Source organism: Podarcis filfolensis, assembly GCF_964270895.1.
Source record: "Podarcis filfolensis genome assembly, chromosome: 6".
Lineage (NCBI taxonomy): Eukaryota > Metazoa > Chordata > Lepidosauria > Squamata > Lacertidae > Podarcis > Podarcis filfolensis.
This window is the reverse complement of record NC_139609.1, coordinates 27,828,010-27,846,640: the sequence shown is the minus strand read 5'-3', so window position 1 is coordinate 27,846,640 and position 18,631 is coordinate 27,828,010. Positions and strand designations below refer to the sequence as shown.

Here is an 18,631-nt window from a genome sequence, read left to right as displayed (position 1 = left end):
TGTCCCTCTGTATTAAGCTAAGCACATAAAGGGTGCATACAGGAGGCAGTAGTTAACCATGGTTAACAAACTATAGTTTGCAAGCCCATGTCAAACCATGGTTTCACAGCCACATCAATTACCTTGTCTCCTAATTGTGGAGACGAAGCCAGGCTTGCCCTGGATCCTAGGCTACACCATTTCCTAGACAGGGGCTTGATTAGGCAAAAAAACAAACAAAACAAAAAAGCCCACAAAAAAACAAAACCCAAACCTGCCCCCCATACCTTTTGCTCCACACCTCCCCATTCTTCATTATAAGTGTTCTGTGAGACTCTCAAGTAGCTGTTCTGTGGTCAGAACCACATTCTAAGCCCTTTCTGTACTTTTTGTGCACAGCTGATAACCATCTACGATGTTAATAAATTATAAAAAATTGCGGTGTTCGAAAGCTGTCTGTAAAATGCTCGTAAAAGTAGTGTTTTGACAAGTCATGCTATTCTACTTGCATCTCAAATTTTGTTTTATTGTTCATGTCCCAAGGCAAGTTTCTAAAACAGTGATAATTACAGTGTGAGAGGAGTTTATTTCTTGATATTTTCAGTTTCAGCATTTCATTCACTTTTTTTTTTTACTTTAGAAGTGATACTTTCACAAACAAAAATTGTGACATGATTTTTTGCATAATGTATGTCAGTTACAAAATTCTGTGTTTCCTGGTGCAGAATCTGAATTAAACATGGTGCAGTTGTGGGTTGTTTGTTTTTTTTACACCTAACCATTAAAAAAACCACAACCTATAGTAAAATATTATCATGATGAAGGACTGGCTGTAAACTTCCCTCTATCCACTTTCTCTACAACATTCTATACAATTCTATCATGTCACCACCTTTCCTTTAAAATAAACAAAAAGCCTCAAACATTACAATCCTTTCTCTAGGGAAATTGTTCCAGCTGCTGGATCAGATTGGTTGCCTTTCTCTGCACCTTTTCCAGCTTCACAATTCATTTATTTATTAGGCTCAGCGAACAGATCTGTACACAGTATTCCCAAGTGTAGTTGCATCATAGATATGTATAATAAAGGCATTAATGGCAGGGGGTGTGTCCCCCCCCCACAATCCCTTTCCATACTAAGTGGTATCTGAATGCTCACTTTGCCTTCTTCTCTAGAGGATCCTTCTATGTGAGCTATGAGAAATGAAATCTATTTGCGCAGCTTGACGGAGCACTCCTCAAACATCTGTTAAGTACCCTGCCAGATGGGATGCAAAAGCAGTCGTGATTCTGCCAACTCCTCCCACACAAATGAGGGAAAGTGATCCCGAGGTTGACCATGTTGAACTCAAACTAATGTACATAAAGACGCCATGCAAATGTAATTCGCCAGTACTAGTAACGTCATTATTGTTAAACTGAGAAATGGCTTGCCAACGAGTTCTCCAGGAAGAGGAACACAGGTTCTAAGGTGAACCGTTAAAAAAAGAGAAATAGTTCCCGCATTTGTGTTACGTGTTTCGGCAATCTTTTCTGATTCCGTCAACAGCAAGCAAGGGTTTCGACAGCATTTCAGTTTCTTTCAATTGTTCATTTAAACTCTTTGAGACCAAATATTGCCGATATTTTCTAACTTCCATACCGTTTAGCCAACCTGTAGGGCAGACTCATAGCTCAGTGGTAAATCTAGGGTTGCTAAACGTCCATAATTTCCCGGACATAGCTGGGATTCGGCCATCAGAAACGGTGTCCGGGCGTAAATCACCGAAATGTCCGGGAAAATCTCAACAACTTTTGTGACTGGATTTCCACTTTTTGAAATATGGCAACCCTAGGTAAAGCACATGTTTTATATCTAAAATGTCCCAAGTCCAATCCCTGGTACCTCCAGGTAGGGCTGGGAAACACTGGAGAGCTACTGACAATCAGCGTAGACAAGCCTGAGCTAAATGGCTTTCTTTATTGCACTGAATTGAAGTTCCTATAGTATGTAAGGAATGGTAAATAGCATGGTATCTGATTTGGATAGGAAGACAGTAGGAGGAACAATTGCCAGAGAATGCACTAGAATTTTGTAATGTAAATACAGTAATAGATACTTCTGTCTTCTATGTATGCTGCCAACTTGCTTCCCTGCAACCAAGACCTGTATACTGAACCCTACTAGTTTCTTTGGGTCACACCTCTGTCTTAATAGGGATGAGAGTGTTTTGCTTCATTCTATACAAATTAGGTGTTACTATCAGATTCCCAGCCAACACGATCCAAAGTTGGAGCAATCTTGAGTGCTTTTGGCTTGACAATGTGAGGACACTCTTTATGAATATATCAGAACCATTCATCATGTATCAGCTTTCTTCAATAAATTATTATTGCCAAGGGCTATACATCAGCGGTAAGATTTCTTCCCAGCTGGAACTCTTTTTTGAAAAGGTTTAAGTCTAGGATAACGGAGAACCAAAGGGATTACTGTCCAGGAGCTACCAAATGTTGAAAGGAGATAAAGTTTCAGCTCTGAAACTGGAACAATAAGTTAATTGTAGTGGATTTCAAACTATTGTTAACTAATTAATGCTTTGTGAAATCCTTCTGTGCAACAGAGCTTTGGTAGGAAGACAGAAGGAGCAATGGCAAATCAGAAAAAGCTACAGAATAAATGTGAGAGTAGACAAATAAAAGGGAAAGACCAGCTGACCTGAACAGGCAGAAAAGTGCAGGCAACAATGCAATATGGTAGCTAACTGAAGACTGACATCACACTAATAATACCTTTAGTATGAATTGCTCAAGGTGAAATCTGCCTTGGTGGTCACAAAATGCAAACTGGAAGGAAGAAGCTAGGATCAGTCCTAATATCCAAATAATGAGTCTGCAGCCACTGTGACATGAAGAAGGATTGTGTATGGGGGAATGCTTTCTCAAAAACGGACATGATTGCAATTCAATTCCCCATGTACAATCTTACTAGTTTGGAGACACTTACCTTCACCCACTTTGATGTAAACATTCCTGGATATTTTGAGTTCAGTGAAAGATGTTACTGCCCCATATTCCTTTTGGGCCCACTGTAGCAGATGCTTATTTCCTTGAGGGAGAGGTTTTTCCTCTATTTTAGCCGACAAGGAGAAATTTTCTTTCTCAAACTGCACAATGGAACCTGCTGATATCTGAGGAGAATAGAAACACCTTTTTAATGCGACATCCACATGATGCAAAACTCTCACCCCCACAAAAAGTCATTTAAACTTGTCACACCAAAACCCATTTCTCACAGGGGTTCTTTCCATAACATCTGCTAAACTGGCTATACCGTGAACCATTTGTACAATGCGCTTTCACATTCAACGGAACATAACAACAAAGAACATGAGATTGAATTCTCCTTGTCTTGTTGACAGTGATGAAGAACAAAAGTGTTGTATTGATGAGGCTCCATTGAAAATAAGAAAAACTATCACTGCTACTTTGACCAAAACAAAGTTGTATAAGGGTTTGAGACATGTAAACCAAAACTTTAGAGATTTTTCCTCCACCATATGCTTAAACCAACGAACAAAACAAAAACACACATATACTACTCAACAAATAAGGTCCAGAGAAGATATTTTCACTCATTACTTCAAGGGACACAGGAGATCCCACTTCAGAAAGCCTTTAAGGTACTGTGAAACTGAGCAGTATCTTATGTAATGAAAACTACATGCAAAAGAAGAGGATGGAATTTGAAAAGTATCAGCTACAGATCTAGCTCCCCATCAGAAACAATCAAGGCTCTGAGGCTGAAGAGTCTCCTGCTAAGGAACTAGACCAGGTACAGGACTCCAGAGCTTGCTGCTGGAGATCAAGAGACCACTAAGCCTCCCATATCTTTAAGGCCAGAATCTGGACTCTTCCCTTTGGACTAAGGAACCTTGCATAGGACCTCACTGTCTGGCAGCACACCAGCTGGGAAGGTATACAATGGAGGAGCACCAGTCTTCAGGACAGAGGGTTGGCCCTTTAGGAATCTAAGGTTAGCAGAAATGCCTAAGAGAGGTAGTCTGAGAGCAAGAGCTTAAAGTGGCTCGGGCGGCCCTCAACCTTTGTTGGAGCAAGTTGTTTACTATTTGTGGTCCTGCAATTTCTAACCTCACCGGCCTTCTCCATGGGATACGGCACCAGACCAGAACATGACAGTACACCATAGTTTTGTACACCATAGTTTTGTATAACAGCATTATGATATCAGCAATGTCCAGTCCCTTTCCTAAAGATTCCTAAGATGGAATTCACTTTTTTCACAGCTGGGTTGACATTTTCATTGACCTATTCACCTTGAATCCAAAATCCCTTTCCCGGTCAGTCACCATCAGCACAGACTTCATTAGCATATATGTGAAGCTAGGAGGGTTTTTTTGCCTCTGTGTGTGCCACTCACAACGGCTTATATTGAATCACATTTTGATGTCCACTCGCAGAGAATTTTATTGATGGCATAGATATGCCAGAAAGACCCTATTAGGCTATATGTTGCTTTGCTGACAACACAAGAGGGCTTCACTGCTTCCTACCTAGCGTGTCACTTCCTTCACATCTCTGTCGGCCAGGTGATCCTTGAATGGTATAAACTTTTAGTTCATAGTGGATTAAGCAAACAGCTGGATCAGAATAGAAAGGGTTGAAAAAGTACTGGGAGGTAGTGGGCACCAGAGCAGTCCTCTAAAACTTGACTATCACTTCTGCGGATCACTTATTTCAAAAGCTAAACACAGATATGGGATTCAAAGGAGGTTATACACAGGGCACATGGGTTATCTATTTTAAAAGCTATACTGGGAGCTCATTTCCTGCATTTTCAGCAGTTTATGAGCTATTCAATCCAGCTACATCCTATCTTGGAGGAAGAAAATATAGGAAAATAGATAAGTTGTCTTTCATGTTGTCAAGTCTCACAGAGTGAAGGATTGCATCATAGGAAACTTATTTCAGTGGGAAAGTAGGACCTGTTATGTTCGAGCAGAGCACAGAAGTGACAAAGGAAGACAGAGGGATGCAATTGTTTCAGAAGACACATTTTCTTAAGCACCCTGACCAACTGACTTGCCACGGCAGTTGCAAATATCTCCTGGACAACTATGTCAACTGTGTATTGCTCCAAATAACAACATGTTGCAAACAGATTTGAAAACACTTGGCTGACTTCATCTGGAAAAACACAGATGTATTCTTAAACAATAGATACATTTCAGCAAAGCATTGTTTACACAAAACTGCAGGGTACCTTTTAAGTGTAAAAAAGTTGGATGTTGCTGCAGCACAAAATAGTTCCACACAATTAAAAGCCAGGTTTTGTTTAAAGAGATATTTCAATTAAAATTTTTAATTAACACCATCAGCCATTAAAAATGGATATCTATCATTCACAAATGATGTCCCAGAATATGCATTTTTACGATCCATGTTTGTTTGGTTAACAATTAATAACTTTTACCCAACCTATTTAATGCATATTTTTATTCTGCTGTTTTGTCTGGCCTTATGACTATTATTGACAAATGCCCATAAACTGAAGCAAAGGAAGGGGTTTTTTGTTTTGTTTTAAAAAGCTTTGTAGCCATGCTTGTGGGTGGTGTTCATAGCTGGGGAAGAAAGGGATAAATCTGTGCTCTCTGTGTGCTGCAATCCTGATGACAAATTGGGCTCATAACTCATCTGTAATTAAACACGCACAACGAGAAATGATGTTGCACATTACACGCATTTGTAAAGTATAGCTTGACCCTGAGCATAAGAAAAATGTCAAGTGTGAAATACTCCCAATTCTATACTAGGCACAGAATGACCAAATATGACCAATCCTGCTTAGAGCTTTCACTGGTGAACTTATTTTTTTAAAAAAATATTCCAGCATTCTATTATTATGGGTCGTCTTCACTGGGGCCCTATTGTACAGCTTGTCTTGTGAAGAGATGCCTCTTATCCCAAGAGTTCATTTCACCCAGACAAATCACAGAAAGCAGCTTAAGAACCCTTCGCCTCCTGCCAGAATAGTTCCGAAAACTTTAAACTAACCTCTGTTTCAACTCTCGATGATTCCTTTCATTTGTTGCCGCTGGTCATGCGACCACCATAAAACATGTCATAAAAAAAATAATAATCTATACGACGTAACGCTTCATGCATCATTTTAACAAGGGAAGCTACATAAGTATACCCTGTCTTCTATAATGCAAGGGCTCCAAATGTCACTGTTTTACATTTCATTAAACCATCTTCTGGCAGTGCATCACCCGGTAGTCTCAACATGTCTTTCTTAAGCCCCGACAACGTGTGGCGTGAACATTTCTCCACTTACGGAGAGATCTCTGGAATGGAAGCCTTGGTGAACCATTCATTTTCTGTAGTTGCCATCAGGTATGGGGGTCTGTGAAGGAACTGCAGTACTGGGGAGTGGTGGTGAGGAGAAATCATAAGTATGCCTGAAGACCACATGGCAGGAACAGGTACGTGCAGGTCTACATCCCAACATTGAGAACTGCCAGGTATGCAACATGAGTCAACCTGCCTCATTTGCAGCTTCAAGGGGCTCCCCACTGAAACATGGTGGTGACACTTCTTTCTTTTTATAATTATTTTAGCTTTTGTTTCAATTCCACATATTCCAGGACTTTTATCATGTAGGAAGCCTTTCCTATAACAGGAGGGGGGTGGGAAGCATGCATGGTTTTCCCTACCACACATTTTGGCACCGGAAATACCCCAAACACAAAGTTTAGGAGAATGTGTATTTGGAGAAGGGGACTGTTGTTTAAATTGATCCATAGACAACAGTCAAGTCGGAACCTGCCAGAGAGATGGTGGCTGATCAGCCAAAATTCCACCATAAAGAAGTCTTTTATAGTCCGTCCTCTTGAGAAGAGTCTACGTCTAGCCTGAGTACACAGAGTCCGTCCAGAACCTCAGCCCTTTACCGTCTAGGGGATTTGCTCAAAGCTGAAGCCCTGACAGCTAACCACGCACAGTAGCTATGAACAGGCCCACGGCTTTCTAGTTTAGACCTGGCAGCTCCCAACAATTGAGTATGTCCAAATTCTGTTACAGCATCAGACAGAAAGCAAACAAATCAAGTAGTAGCCTTAAGGCATCAAGAGATCCAGGCTACATGCGGCTATAGCCTGAGGCTCTGAGGGAGTTATGCTGGCTGCATAAACCACACATTAATAATAACAGCTTGATCCTGTATAGGGCAATCTATGAGAGCAAACAAGGTTTTAACAAACTGCCATCTAACATTTGCGTTGTATTATGTTACCTGAGCCTACACCTCTTCACAGAGAGCATACAGAAGGAACCATGCGGTCCATCTGGAAAGCAAAACTGAAATATTTGTTTTGCTGCTGCCTAGAAGAGCTGCCTTTTAAAAATCAGATGCCGCAATCAGTTTGGTGTGTTCTCTCGAGTACTGTATTCTTTAGTGCTTGAAATCCGAGGGTGCATTTTGGCAAAGTTATTTCCGAGCTAAGGGAGCAAGCTCTAGTTGAGCTCTAGTTGCTGCCTACCATTTGGAGGATTAAGTCTCCCTTGGAAATAATAATTCTGTGGGGTGATTACTCATCTCTTGCTTCATTTACCTGCACTGCTTCTCACCCTTGGCTGCCCATCATTGACATGGCAGCCCAAGCACCTGCCCTGTCTATTTAAAAATAAGATTGGCAGAAGGAACTATTGGTTTTTGGCCTGTAAGTACAGCACTGCAACACACTGACGGAGCACATGATCCTCTCATTTCACCCTATTTAAAGGGCCACCTGCCCTTTAAGACTAAGGAGAAGAGAGAGAAAACTCCTGCATGCACAGTCAGCGTGGCTCAGTGCTGCTGCTTCCAACCTGGAATTACAGGTTAACTGATGCTAATTAATTAAAGCTTCATATGGCTTGCTTTAAAAAAAAAATTGCACGAAGTGTTGCAGTCTGAAATCAAGCAGAGGAAGCAAGAGCAAAGGAGGACTCTGCTGTGCCTGCCAGGTCTCAAAGTTTTACTATGAGGGCTTAAGGCTACATTCAATGAGCCAAGCACGTTATTTTCTTTGGACTGCGTTCAAGAAGCTCTTCCAGAGAGGGAAAGAAAAGGCAGCCGTCACTTTTGTTTCACCACTTTTCGTCAAACGTTAACTGCTTCCTCTATAGAACGGATCTGTTTCAGGAGAGTGAGGCTGCTCTCAAAGTATCCAGGACGTGAAGGTACACATGAATTGTGAAGGTAGCATTCCAAAGCCAACAACTGGACTTGCCTGAAATAACAGGAAGGTGCTTAAGGATTGGCTAAGCTCCTGAGCACCTTTTGACAGAGGCGAGGAGGATATCACGTGACGGCAGAGGAGCATTTCTGAATACCTGCTCGAACAAACAAACAAACGACCCAGGGAATTATTTTGTGAATCTCAACGTTAGGCTATCACCCCAAGAGTATGCCGTTGTAAAACCGTGTGCTGGCAAAGAGATAGAGAACTTTGCACTGGGTGCAAACTTGGAAATCTGCAGCAACAGAGGGAGGATGAAACTTCCTTTTTGAGGGATGCAGGAGACAGAGAGACCTGTGAACTCCGCAGCATGGAAGCACAATCTCAATGAACTTTCAAATCCAGGTCTAGTGCAGGCAGTGGGATGTGCAGTCAGTGGGATGTTTTGTGTCTGGAATTATGTTTCCCACCTACCCAAACTGCTTTGATCCCCTATCTGCCAAGTAAACAGGTATGAGGGAGCTTATACAACAATAGAGTAGAGAGAACCCTTCTATGGTGTGCTGGGGCTCTTAATTTTAACATACTTCACTTCCCAGCTGGAGCCCAACATTCTGCAATTCAGCAAGATCCTGTGTTCACCTGCAGACTACCTATCCAAGGCTTCATTAACCTGTGACCCCAAAATTCAGGATCCCCTCCCAAACTGAAACCAAAGTTTTGTGCTAGTTTAGTGCTGTGTTGTGCTGTGAACCCTGTGTTTTGTGCCACCCCCACCCCTGAAACTGAGTAACTGACACTCAAACTGGGGGCTATAAGGACACCCCAAAACCCAACCTTGTTCAGTTGGCAGCACAAAACTTTGGCATCAGTTGCGGGGGAATATACTGAATTTTGGGGTCACAGGTTAACGAACCTCCTAGCCAAGTCAGGTTGCTGGCTAACAACCCCTCTGCCAAGGCCTGTAGTTATGAAAATGTCTCTGTCAATCACTGTAACCAACTCCATAGAGGCACCATCTTCACTTTTCTAAATGAGCACATGATGCACCTACCAAATGTAACCACACACCAGTGATCACACTGAGCTCCAGATAAGGGCAGTTTTTACACAGGAAGCAGCTTATGTAAGAACCTCCCTATTCTGCTTTTCCTCCCTATTCTTTTTCCTATTGACTCATTTGATCTTCTCAGAATGATCTTTTGGCCAAAAGTGTTCTCCTTCCCAAATGAGGCAGCTGACCCTTTGCAGACGAGAAATTCTCTAAATCGGAGAACTTTGGCTGGTCTTTGCTGACACAAAAATCTATGAATCAGAAACCTTTGGATGGTCTTTGAAAATATTAATCCACTGGGAAAAAATGGATTCCGTTGAACATGACTAACATGATAAAAACTACACATTAACAGCAGTCCTTCTACACAAACTCTTTTCTTCGCTCCATGGGTACCTCTTTAGCTAGTAATATGAGATGATGAGTATGTCTGTGCTTCTTATTCCTTTTGTTAACATATGCCTAATGCATATGAGATGCTGTGCTCTCAAAACATGACCTATTATCAATGCAAACAGAACATTGCTAAGTGGTTACCCCAAAATGGAAGAGTTACAAAGAAATAAAGTCACTAAAATGATTTTAAGAGTCTCACAACCCGACCAGAATTGATGGGCTTCATATGCACAATTTTGGGGACAATATGTATTCTTCCTGCTGCTAGATGTCTCCCTCAATTCAGCTGATGCGCTTAACACCTCTGCTGACTGGGGACTTCCTGCTCTTCTTGGTGCTTCCAACATTTGACAAGCCTTTGTCATCCCTCTCTGTTGCTGTGTGCAGCTTCAGCTCCACTTGTGTTACAGCAGAGAGACACACTTTAAAAACGTACACAGGGTGAAAGGTTTTGTCTTTCAAACTATGCTATGCTTCGCTCCTAATTGTATACAGCACTGGAATTATTCTTATATTTTATTCCCCATTCCTCTGAAGCGGCCTGAGCTTTTCAGCTAACTGTGGCAATGAGGTTTCTAAAATGCATTTTCCCTCCCCTAAGACATGATCGCTGCTGAAACCAGGTTTGATTTCCAACAATTCTGTAGGTAACTTCTCCTTACCCACAAGGAATTGTGACATCTCCTTGGATTGGCCAGTTTCCAATAACTGAGGCACATCGACTGGACTTTGCTGTATCTGAAAGGCCAAGCAAGCTAGATTTTTATTCTAAGTGTTGCAATTTGGGGTTGTTAAAACTTTTGCCACCTCTCACGCAACATGAATGTAGATGCGGTAAGTTGGAATTCCACATGAATTAAGTGAGAAAGGCTTATCCAGGTCTGATTACCTCAACAACTAATGTGTATGACTCCCCAGGAAGAAGCATCTGTTGGGGTGTAAAGAAAAGAATAAAGGGAGGACTGCTACTATAAGCGAGATTCTAACATGGAAACAGATCAATAAGTTTTTTTTAAGTCATTCTGTGGCAGTTCCAAGTGTCCTGGCCCTCACTGGTAGGCAAAGAACTTGAACTACGGATTCAGTTTCTGTCAAAGGTTTTAACGCACAAATCAAATCAGTGCACAGGAAAAGTTCAGGTTGCACAAAGGAACATGTGTAAAGAGGTATTGGTGCATGGCTAAACTCAAGCTAAGACACTGATCCAGCAAGTGACATGATCCCCGCACCTCTCTTTTGAAGAGCAGGGTGGCCATAGCTCTTAGTGCAACAAGTGGCCGGAGTCTCAAAAGGGGGCAAGGAACTCGGCACTCCTTCAAGTGTGTTGGGTCTTTGAGGTGTCCTGGGAGACGGAGGCAGTTTCATCAGCGGCTCAGTATCTGATTTGCTTCAAGTCACCTGCTACAAAGGAGGAGTCTCCTCACTGGCAGGAGGAAGGTGCCACGGGAAGAGATATGTGTCAGAGGGTGCGCCATCTCCAAGGCCCAACTTTGCATGCCCTAAACCACCAGGCTTCTTGCCTGACTCAAGCACCTATTGGGGTCCCAATTTCACTCCCCTCATCCCACTAGGACCCTCACCTGTGTCATCAAGCTCCCATTCCCCAAGCTTCTCCCATTCTTCCACAGGATCTGACCACCCCATCTCCATGATCTTTCCATGGCACTGATAAAGGTGAGAGTGACAATCTCATGGGGTCACCAAAACAGTTCTTAGACAAGTAAGAGTGAAAGAAAAGAAAATTTCTCAAATATGTGAAGAAACATCCTGAGATGCACATGACAAATGGGTGCTGGAATGGGTGGTGGGTTGCTTAACAGACATAACCAGTCTGAATAGAAAGCTACAGAAATAAAGGGAAACAATATCGAAATGACTGTTAGGAATTAAAACTAATAGAATTCCATGATCTACCACTTTCTCCCTCCACTAACCAGAAACTCATTGTAGATCCCTGAAAAGACAAAAAATGGCTAAGTTAAATGTTTGTGGAAACAAAATTTATTTCAAACCAGCACATGTTTTCCCCCAGCAGTTAGATATCATAAATTCATACCAGACTGGGGTTCGTTGCTGACTTTTCTTTAATTTCCCCAGAAAGAGACAGAATAATCTACGCCCTTGACTCTATGGCTGTTTATGTTCCTTGCCATAATCTGGTTTTAAAAGTATGCAGATGAACAGAAGATTTGCTCTTGCATGACTGCCAAGGCCATTTTCTGCTTGAGTTATCTGATGAGCAAAAGCCTGCTCAAGAAGGTACAGATCCCCTTATCAGGGACAAAGTGAGCACCTCATTAGGCTGTGTCCCAAGCACTGCATTTGAGAGGGGCAAAAATTATAATATTCAAGATGGCCCTTTCTGTAATCCAATTACCACCCCCCACCCCCGCCACCTCCATTTATGTTATCTCTGCTCATCCTCCCATCTCTACTTCATTATTACATCTAATTAAACTAAGAGACCAGCCTAGTGCTTCCTGCCAGCAAAGAAGGGGTGAAATAACCAAAGTGGAGCAATTGTTTGTGTTGACAGAATAGCAGCAAATCTGTTGATTTTCTATATAAGTTACAGAAATGTTAAGTGAACAAGTCCAGTGTGAACATTCATGAATATCTGATTTGTTCCAGCTCCCAAGAAGTACTGCGTCATATGACCCAAACCTGCAGGTGGTTGCACTAAGGCAGGGGTTGACAATGTGGTGTCCATGGGTGCCAATGTGTCTGCCAGTAGCTCTTATAGCACCGGCAAAAAGTCAAAAGAAATATCCCCTCAAAACTCCACAATGCATGAACAATGCTCAGATTCTGACTGTACTCGCTCAGCCTTTCAGACGTCGAAAACATCCCTTAACCCTGCCCACATTTCAGTGGATGCTAGGGCTGTGCACCCCTTCTTCCCTCCCTGCTGTAACAAACAGAGACGGGCAAAGAGCTTCTCTCTGTCAGCAAGCCTAGTGGTCATTTTGTGACGGAAGTCCATAGCACTTTCTCAAAATTCCAAATACGTTCACTGACCCCAGAAAGGTGGGCAGGCCCTGCACTAAGGCAATGTCTGACGGGACTGGAGGTCCCAGTAAACATAGATAAGGAGAGATAGATCAGAACCTATGTCCTTCTGGTTGTTACTAGACCCTCAGCTCCCATTAGCCCCAGACAGTCTGGCCAACTGTCAGGGATGATGGGAACTGTAGTCCAGCAACATACGTTGTCCAGATGTTCTCCACTCCTGGGAGAGAACATCTTCCTTCTGGCACTGAGGTGGCTTCGATGTAGATATAGATGGTGATTTAGCAATTGGTAGCTTACTGTGACGTGCAGGCAACTCCTTGGTAATCTGGCTGTCTCATTTGTCGTGCTGCATGTAAAGAGAGATCTACCATATATCAAAAGGCGTAGATGTGTGTGGAAGTGCTTTATAGTCAAAGCACTGTAAGAGGCACGCTGATCTAGACACATTCATATTTCTAACATGACTGTCAATATCCTGAACATGCAGTATGTAGTAAAAACGCTTGGGGCAATGATAATGTCAGTGCATCAGTCAGCAACAATTGCTTATTTTTGTTTATTTGTTTTTTTAAAAGCAGATAATAAAAGCTGGTGCATCATATGTTACTTGTAACTGGAACCTAACATAATTACAAGTCCATAATTTCTCAACCATGAGTTCTATTCCACTATTCTAGGCAGGTTTAATGAATCCAAGTGCAGAATAAAATCCCAATTGGAAGCACTTATATAAACAACACCTTCCATTCTGGCATCCTTAGTTTAGTAGGAGATATTCAAAATATTGGGTTGTAGCCGACTTAACTTTCACCCAGAGTAGACCCATGGAAATTAGTGATGCCCATTAATTTCAATGGGTCTATTCTGAGTAGAACAAACACTGGATATGACCATGCTTAGTGGCCTAAGAAAGTGGCTTTTAATTTCACTTTAAATAGGAATTATTTTTACTTTAAACAGGAATTTAAACAGCTAATTCCACATACTCTAAAGCAGCATAAGGTAGTGGGAAGAAATGAACTGACAAATCAATTAAGCAAATAAATAAATAAAATGCAATTACTCTCTGGTTTGGACACAAAAGGAACTTTTTAAAAATCCCATAAAATTATTCACACATAAACTTGCCCCCTGTCCTCTTCTTTGACTTGAAATCATATGAAGGTCACTATTTATTCACGTTTTATCACTAGCTCTACATTTCCTACCCTCTTCTACCCTCTTCTCCTCTTAGCCTAGTGCTCCGTTCACATCTGGGTTGATTTAACAAGTGATTGGAAATGTAGCCTCCTGATTTCCCGTTAAATACTAGGCACAGGAAAAGAAATAGCACTTGTTTTTCAGTGAGTTTTGACAGCCATCCAAAATCCAGTGCACACCAAAGAGCGGTCTGTGGTTTGATGGCAAGGGCCCAACATTTCTGAAACATATTCTTGGGAGAAGGAAGCAAACCGGGCTTCGCCAGAAATAATGACACAGCTTCACTTTATATTTCTAGAAATGGATACAGGACTTTTAATTGCTAGCCTTAAGCAGAGTAACCATTCATTCTTTGCCACAGCGCGTGTGTGCTTTGGATCACCAAGCGCACCATGAGCAAACCCTTTAAAGCCAGTGGGATTACTTACCTGCGCAAACATATAGAGTTAGGAACCAATGGTAGATTGCACACCTCTCAAAGGGCTGCATCCTGAGCAAGGAATAAGATGTTTTAGTCATGCAGCCAAATGCCCTGATCCAGAATTCTGGGTATGGCAGGGATGCTCATGAATCCCACCTCAATGACATTAGTGGCATGTAGGGACTTGCATCACAGTCCTCAGCCCTACAACATATATGAAGCTAATGCCGGGGGGGGGGGGTGTAAGAGAGAGACAGAATTTGGAGGTCCCCAAATTCTGGAAAGCCCTCCCCTCCTAGGTGCATCTTGTCTCTGTACAGTCATACCTCAGGTTACAGATGCTTCAGGTTGCGCACCACGCCAAACCCAGAAATACTGGAATGGGTTACTTCCAGGTTTTGGTGCTCACGCAGAAGTGCTAAATCACACTTTGTGCATGTGCAGAAGCACCGAATCGCGACCCATGCATGCAGACACAGCATTGCGGGTTGCAAACGTGCCTCCCGCGGGGATCACGTTTGCAACCCGAGCGTCCACTGTCTACATTTTGATGTCAGGTCAAGGTGCACTTTTTTGCACAACCTTTGGGGGAGGAAGAAGTTACATGGCTTAATTGTGTTGTGCTGCATGTAACCTGCCCTGGTCCCATAGGAGGAAGGGTGTTCTATAAAGGCCTTTGAATAAATATCGCTGGCTATGTGTCAAGAATGTTCAAAATAGTAAACCATTGCACATGCCCTCTGCTGAATGTTTAAACCCACTAATGTCTCTGTGGCCACGGACTGCATGAAGTATCTAAGGAAGATTCATTGTAGTTTCCATAACAAACAGCCACATTCCAGCAGGAAAGATCTCGAGCCATGAAAGTCAAAGGGCTACCTCCTGAAGCAAAAGTTTCCACCAGCTGAGTAACACCTGCAAAGGCCACCTCTTCGACACTAGAATAAAAAATAAAAAAGCATGGCTTCCTGCCAATGCCTTCATGCGGAAACTTGCTTGAAGAGGGGAAAAAAGGAGGGAGAGGAATTAGCAATAGTGCGGCTGGGATTTCCCTTACCCTCCAGGACGGAACAGCAGGTTGGAGATATTTAAAACCTGCAAGGGGGAAAGGAATGGCTTTCTCCCCTATTGCCTTCGAGTATCTCTAGGGTTTAAGGGCACTGCTAATGAAACCGCTTTGCATCCGATGTTTAATTGTTTTGCTCCTTGTGCAAAGACTTTTCTTTTAACTGAAATGCTAAACGGCGAAGAAATCTGCCACAGCTGGACGAGAAGCCAGAACACTGGCCTCCTATGGGTATGTGAATGCAGTACATTATAGAGCCTTAATCTGGCAAAGGGTCAGGTTACGTGGTTAAAGTGGTACATGGGAACAGCAGAGGCTTATTCAGTTTGGCCATGCATTCCCAGTGTTGTTTTACAGTAGGTCTATTCAGATTAGACTTACACACTTACATCCACCTCTGCTCCAAGTGAGATGAGGAAAGTAAGGTGGAATCTACACACATATTAAAAGAACGCTGTGAAAATGCTTTTCTAAAAAATGTTTTGAAAAATACATTGAATTTGCCATAGCTCACTGTCGCCATCTAGTGTCACATTTGTATGTTGCACTTTACAACACACTTAAAACGTTTTATTGGCAGCTGTATAGTCAAGTCCAAGAAAGGAAGTTCAAGGAAGAAATAAGGCAGAAACTGGCAGAATTCCAGAAGGCTCTGAAAGATGTTCCATGGAGGCATATAAACCCTGCGATCCAAACCCTGCTTTCAAGCAGGATCCCATTTACAGGGATCATGCTCAAATATGAATGATATTTCCCAGTTCCAAGTGGTAATTTCTACAGGAATGGAGTAGGTGAACAGGCAGCATGGAACAAAGTGTTTTGTCATGGAACAGTGTTCTGTCATGTGAACTAGTACAATCCTATGCATTTCTACCCAGAAATAAGTCCCCCTAGGTTCCTATAAGGCTAAAGCTGAAATCCTATGCGCCCCAATTTGGATTGTATGTATGTGTGCGTGTGTTTCATTTCCAGCACTGCTTGAATGAACAAGTCACCAAAGACCTCAAACAATCTACCCTTCACAGTGATTTACTCCTGCTATTAAATTAATCCCCCTAGTAGAGGAGAACATAACTCACTTCCTAACAAGATGTGAGGGGCTGTGGAGGGGAAGAAACCAACCTAAAGTACATACCAGTTTTTTTCAATGCAAAACAGGTTTTAAAAATCCTCCAAAATCATTATGAATTTGTTCCCTCGTGAATCACATTCAAAAGTACAGTTGTCGACAGGCTGTAGTTCTAGTCAGTCCTCTTCCACATTGTCTATTCACAGAGGACACACAAAAGGGATAATAAGCGCCCGAGAAAGATTTTACGAGCATGGGTGATAAAAATACAAATAAAAGATGTATAAGAACGAATGTCGCTGAAAAATCAAAGATATGATTTGCAATATTGCTAACGGAGGAATTACATATACAGTGGTACCTCGGGTTAAGTACTTAATTCGTTCCGGAGGTCCATTCTTAACCTGAAACTGTTCTTAACCTGAAGCACCACTTTAGCTAATGGGCCTCCTGCTGCCGCCACGCCACTGGAGCACGATTTCTGTTCTCATCCTGAAGCAAAGTTCTTAACCTGAAGCACTATTGTGGGTTAGCAGAGTCTGTAACCCGAAGTGTATGTAACCTGAAGCGTATGTAACCTGAGGTACCATTGTAGTTCTGTGATTCTTTCCCTCCTCAGAACTCTTTTCTTCTTTTTTGCTTTGAAATAATGCAACAGCTGAAGTTACAATTTGAAGGGGGACTCTGGCTAAAGAGTGGAGTGAAGAGGGGGCTTCTTAACCCTCTCCTATCGGCCCATTTCCTCACCCCCTCACCCACTCTTTAAATTATCTTTTCCATAATATACAAAAACATATGAGGCTTAGTTCTCACAGAAGGTGGTACGCCTGAAGCATGTCACGGAGGGGATATCACGCCATTGAATGTTTTGAGAATACAAGAAGATTCCTGCTAGACCAGGCCAAAGGTCCACATCTAGTACAGGACTCTGTCCACCCAGTGACCAACCAGATGCTCATGGGAAGCTCACAAGGTGGACCTGAGCACAAGAGCACTCTCCCCACTGGAGATGCCCAGCAACACGCATTCAGAGGCATGCTGCCTCCAGCAGTGGAGACAGAACATAGTCTTATATTCTCTTTGAGCAGGACCAAACAAGGCTCACTAAATTCCTGCACTCAGAAAACCATTGTGGGAGGGGAAAGGCTAGCCTAGAGCCATTGTGGGAGGGGAAAGGTTAGCCTAGACTCGGAAACTACAACTAATCCAGAATGCGGCAGCTAGACTGGTGACTGGGGGCGGCCGCCGAGACCACGTAACACCGGTCTTGAAAGACCTACATTGGCTCCCAGTACGTTTCCAAGCACAATTTAAAGTGTTGGTGCTGACCTTTAAAGCCCTAAACGGCCTCGGTCCAGTATACCTGAAGGAGCGTCTCCACCCCCATCATTCTGCCCGGACGCTGAGGTCCAGCGCCGAGGGCCTTCTGGCGGTTCCCTCATTGCGAGAAGCAAAGCTACAGGGAACCAGGCAGAGGGCCTTCTCGGTAGTGGCGCCCGCCCTGTGGAACGCCCTTCCAGCAGATGTCAAAGCGATAAACAACTACCTGACATTCAGAAGACATCTTAAGGCAGCCCTGTTCAGGGAAGTTTTTAACGTGTGATATTTTACTGTATTTTTGGTTTTTATGGAAGCCGCCCAGAGTGGCTGGGGAGGCCCAGCCAGATGGGCGGGGTATAAATAATAAATTATTATTATTATTATTATTATTATTATTATTATTATTATTATTTTTCTTGTCATCTATGTTACAGTTGGCACCTAGATACAAAAATTGTAGAGCCGCCCCCCCTTTTTTTTGCAAAATCTCCAAAAAGAAAATGAAGTTTTTGAGCTATTTTTTTAGGAAATTCGCCCCCAAAACCCAACACTTCCAGGTTGCCATATGCCCGGGTTTCCCTGGACGCCATTTCCTACAGATGAATCCTGGGTATGTCCGAGAGATTCTGGATGTATGACAGCCCTAATCTATGTGGAAGGATTTTTTTTAGTGTGGATGATCACATGGCTATGTGAGCCCCCACCTGCAGTTTGGAACAATTTAATCCAGAAACAGGTTTGACCATCTCATTGAAAACCAGGCCACAAAGAACTGGTCTACCTTACATATGCATGTGAAGGGCTTTGAACACTGTATCATTTAATTGATATTAACCACGATAACCAAAAATAGAACTTCCACGTTCAAAGCTGATTTCTCTGATTATTTGATGCT

The 18,631-nt window shown here is 42.5% G+C and overlaps 1 protein-coding gene across 3 annotated transcripts in view; it reads right to left on the bottom strand.

Annotated features, from left to right (window-relative positions):
- TGFBR3 (transforming growth factor beta receptor 3) overlaps positions 1–18,631 on the bottom strand; it is a 141,371-nt gene that overhangs the window by 38,771 nt on the left and 83,969 nt on the right. For all 3 annotated transcript variants that reach the window (XR_014549636.1, XM_083620624.1, XM_083620625.1), the window contains exon 5: positions 2,963–3,146. Coding sequence is in view for 2 of the 3 variants with exons in the window: in XM_083620624.1 (XP_083476750.1) it covers positions 2,963–3,146 (184 nt within the window). In the remaining variant the exon portion in view is untranslated. The remainder of the gene's footprint in view (positions 1–2,962; positions 3,147–18,631) is intronic.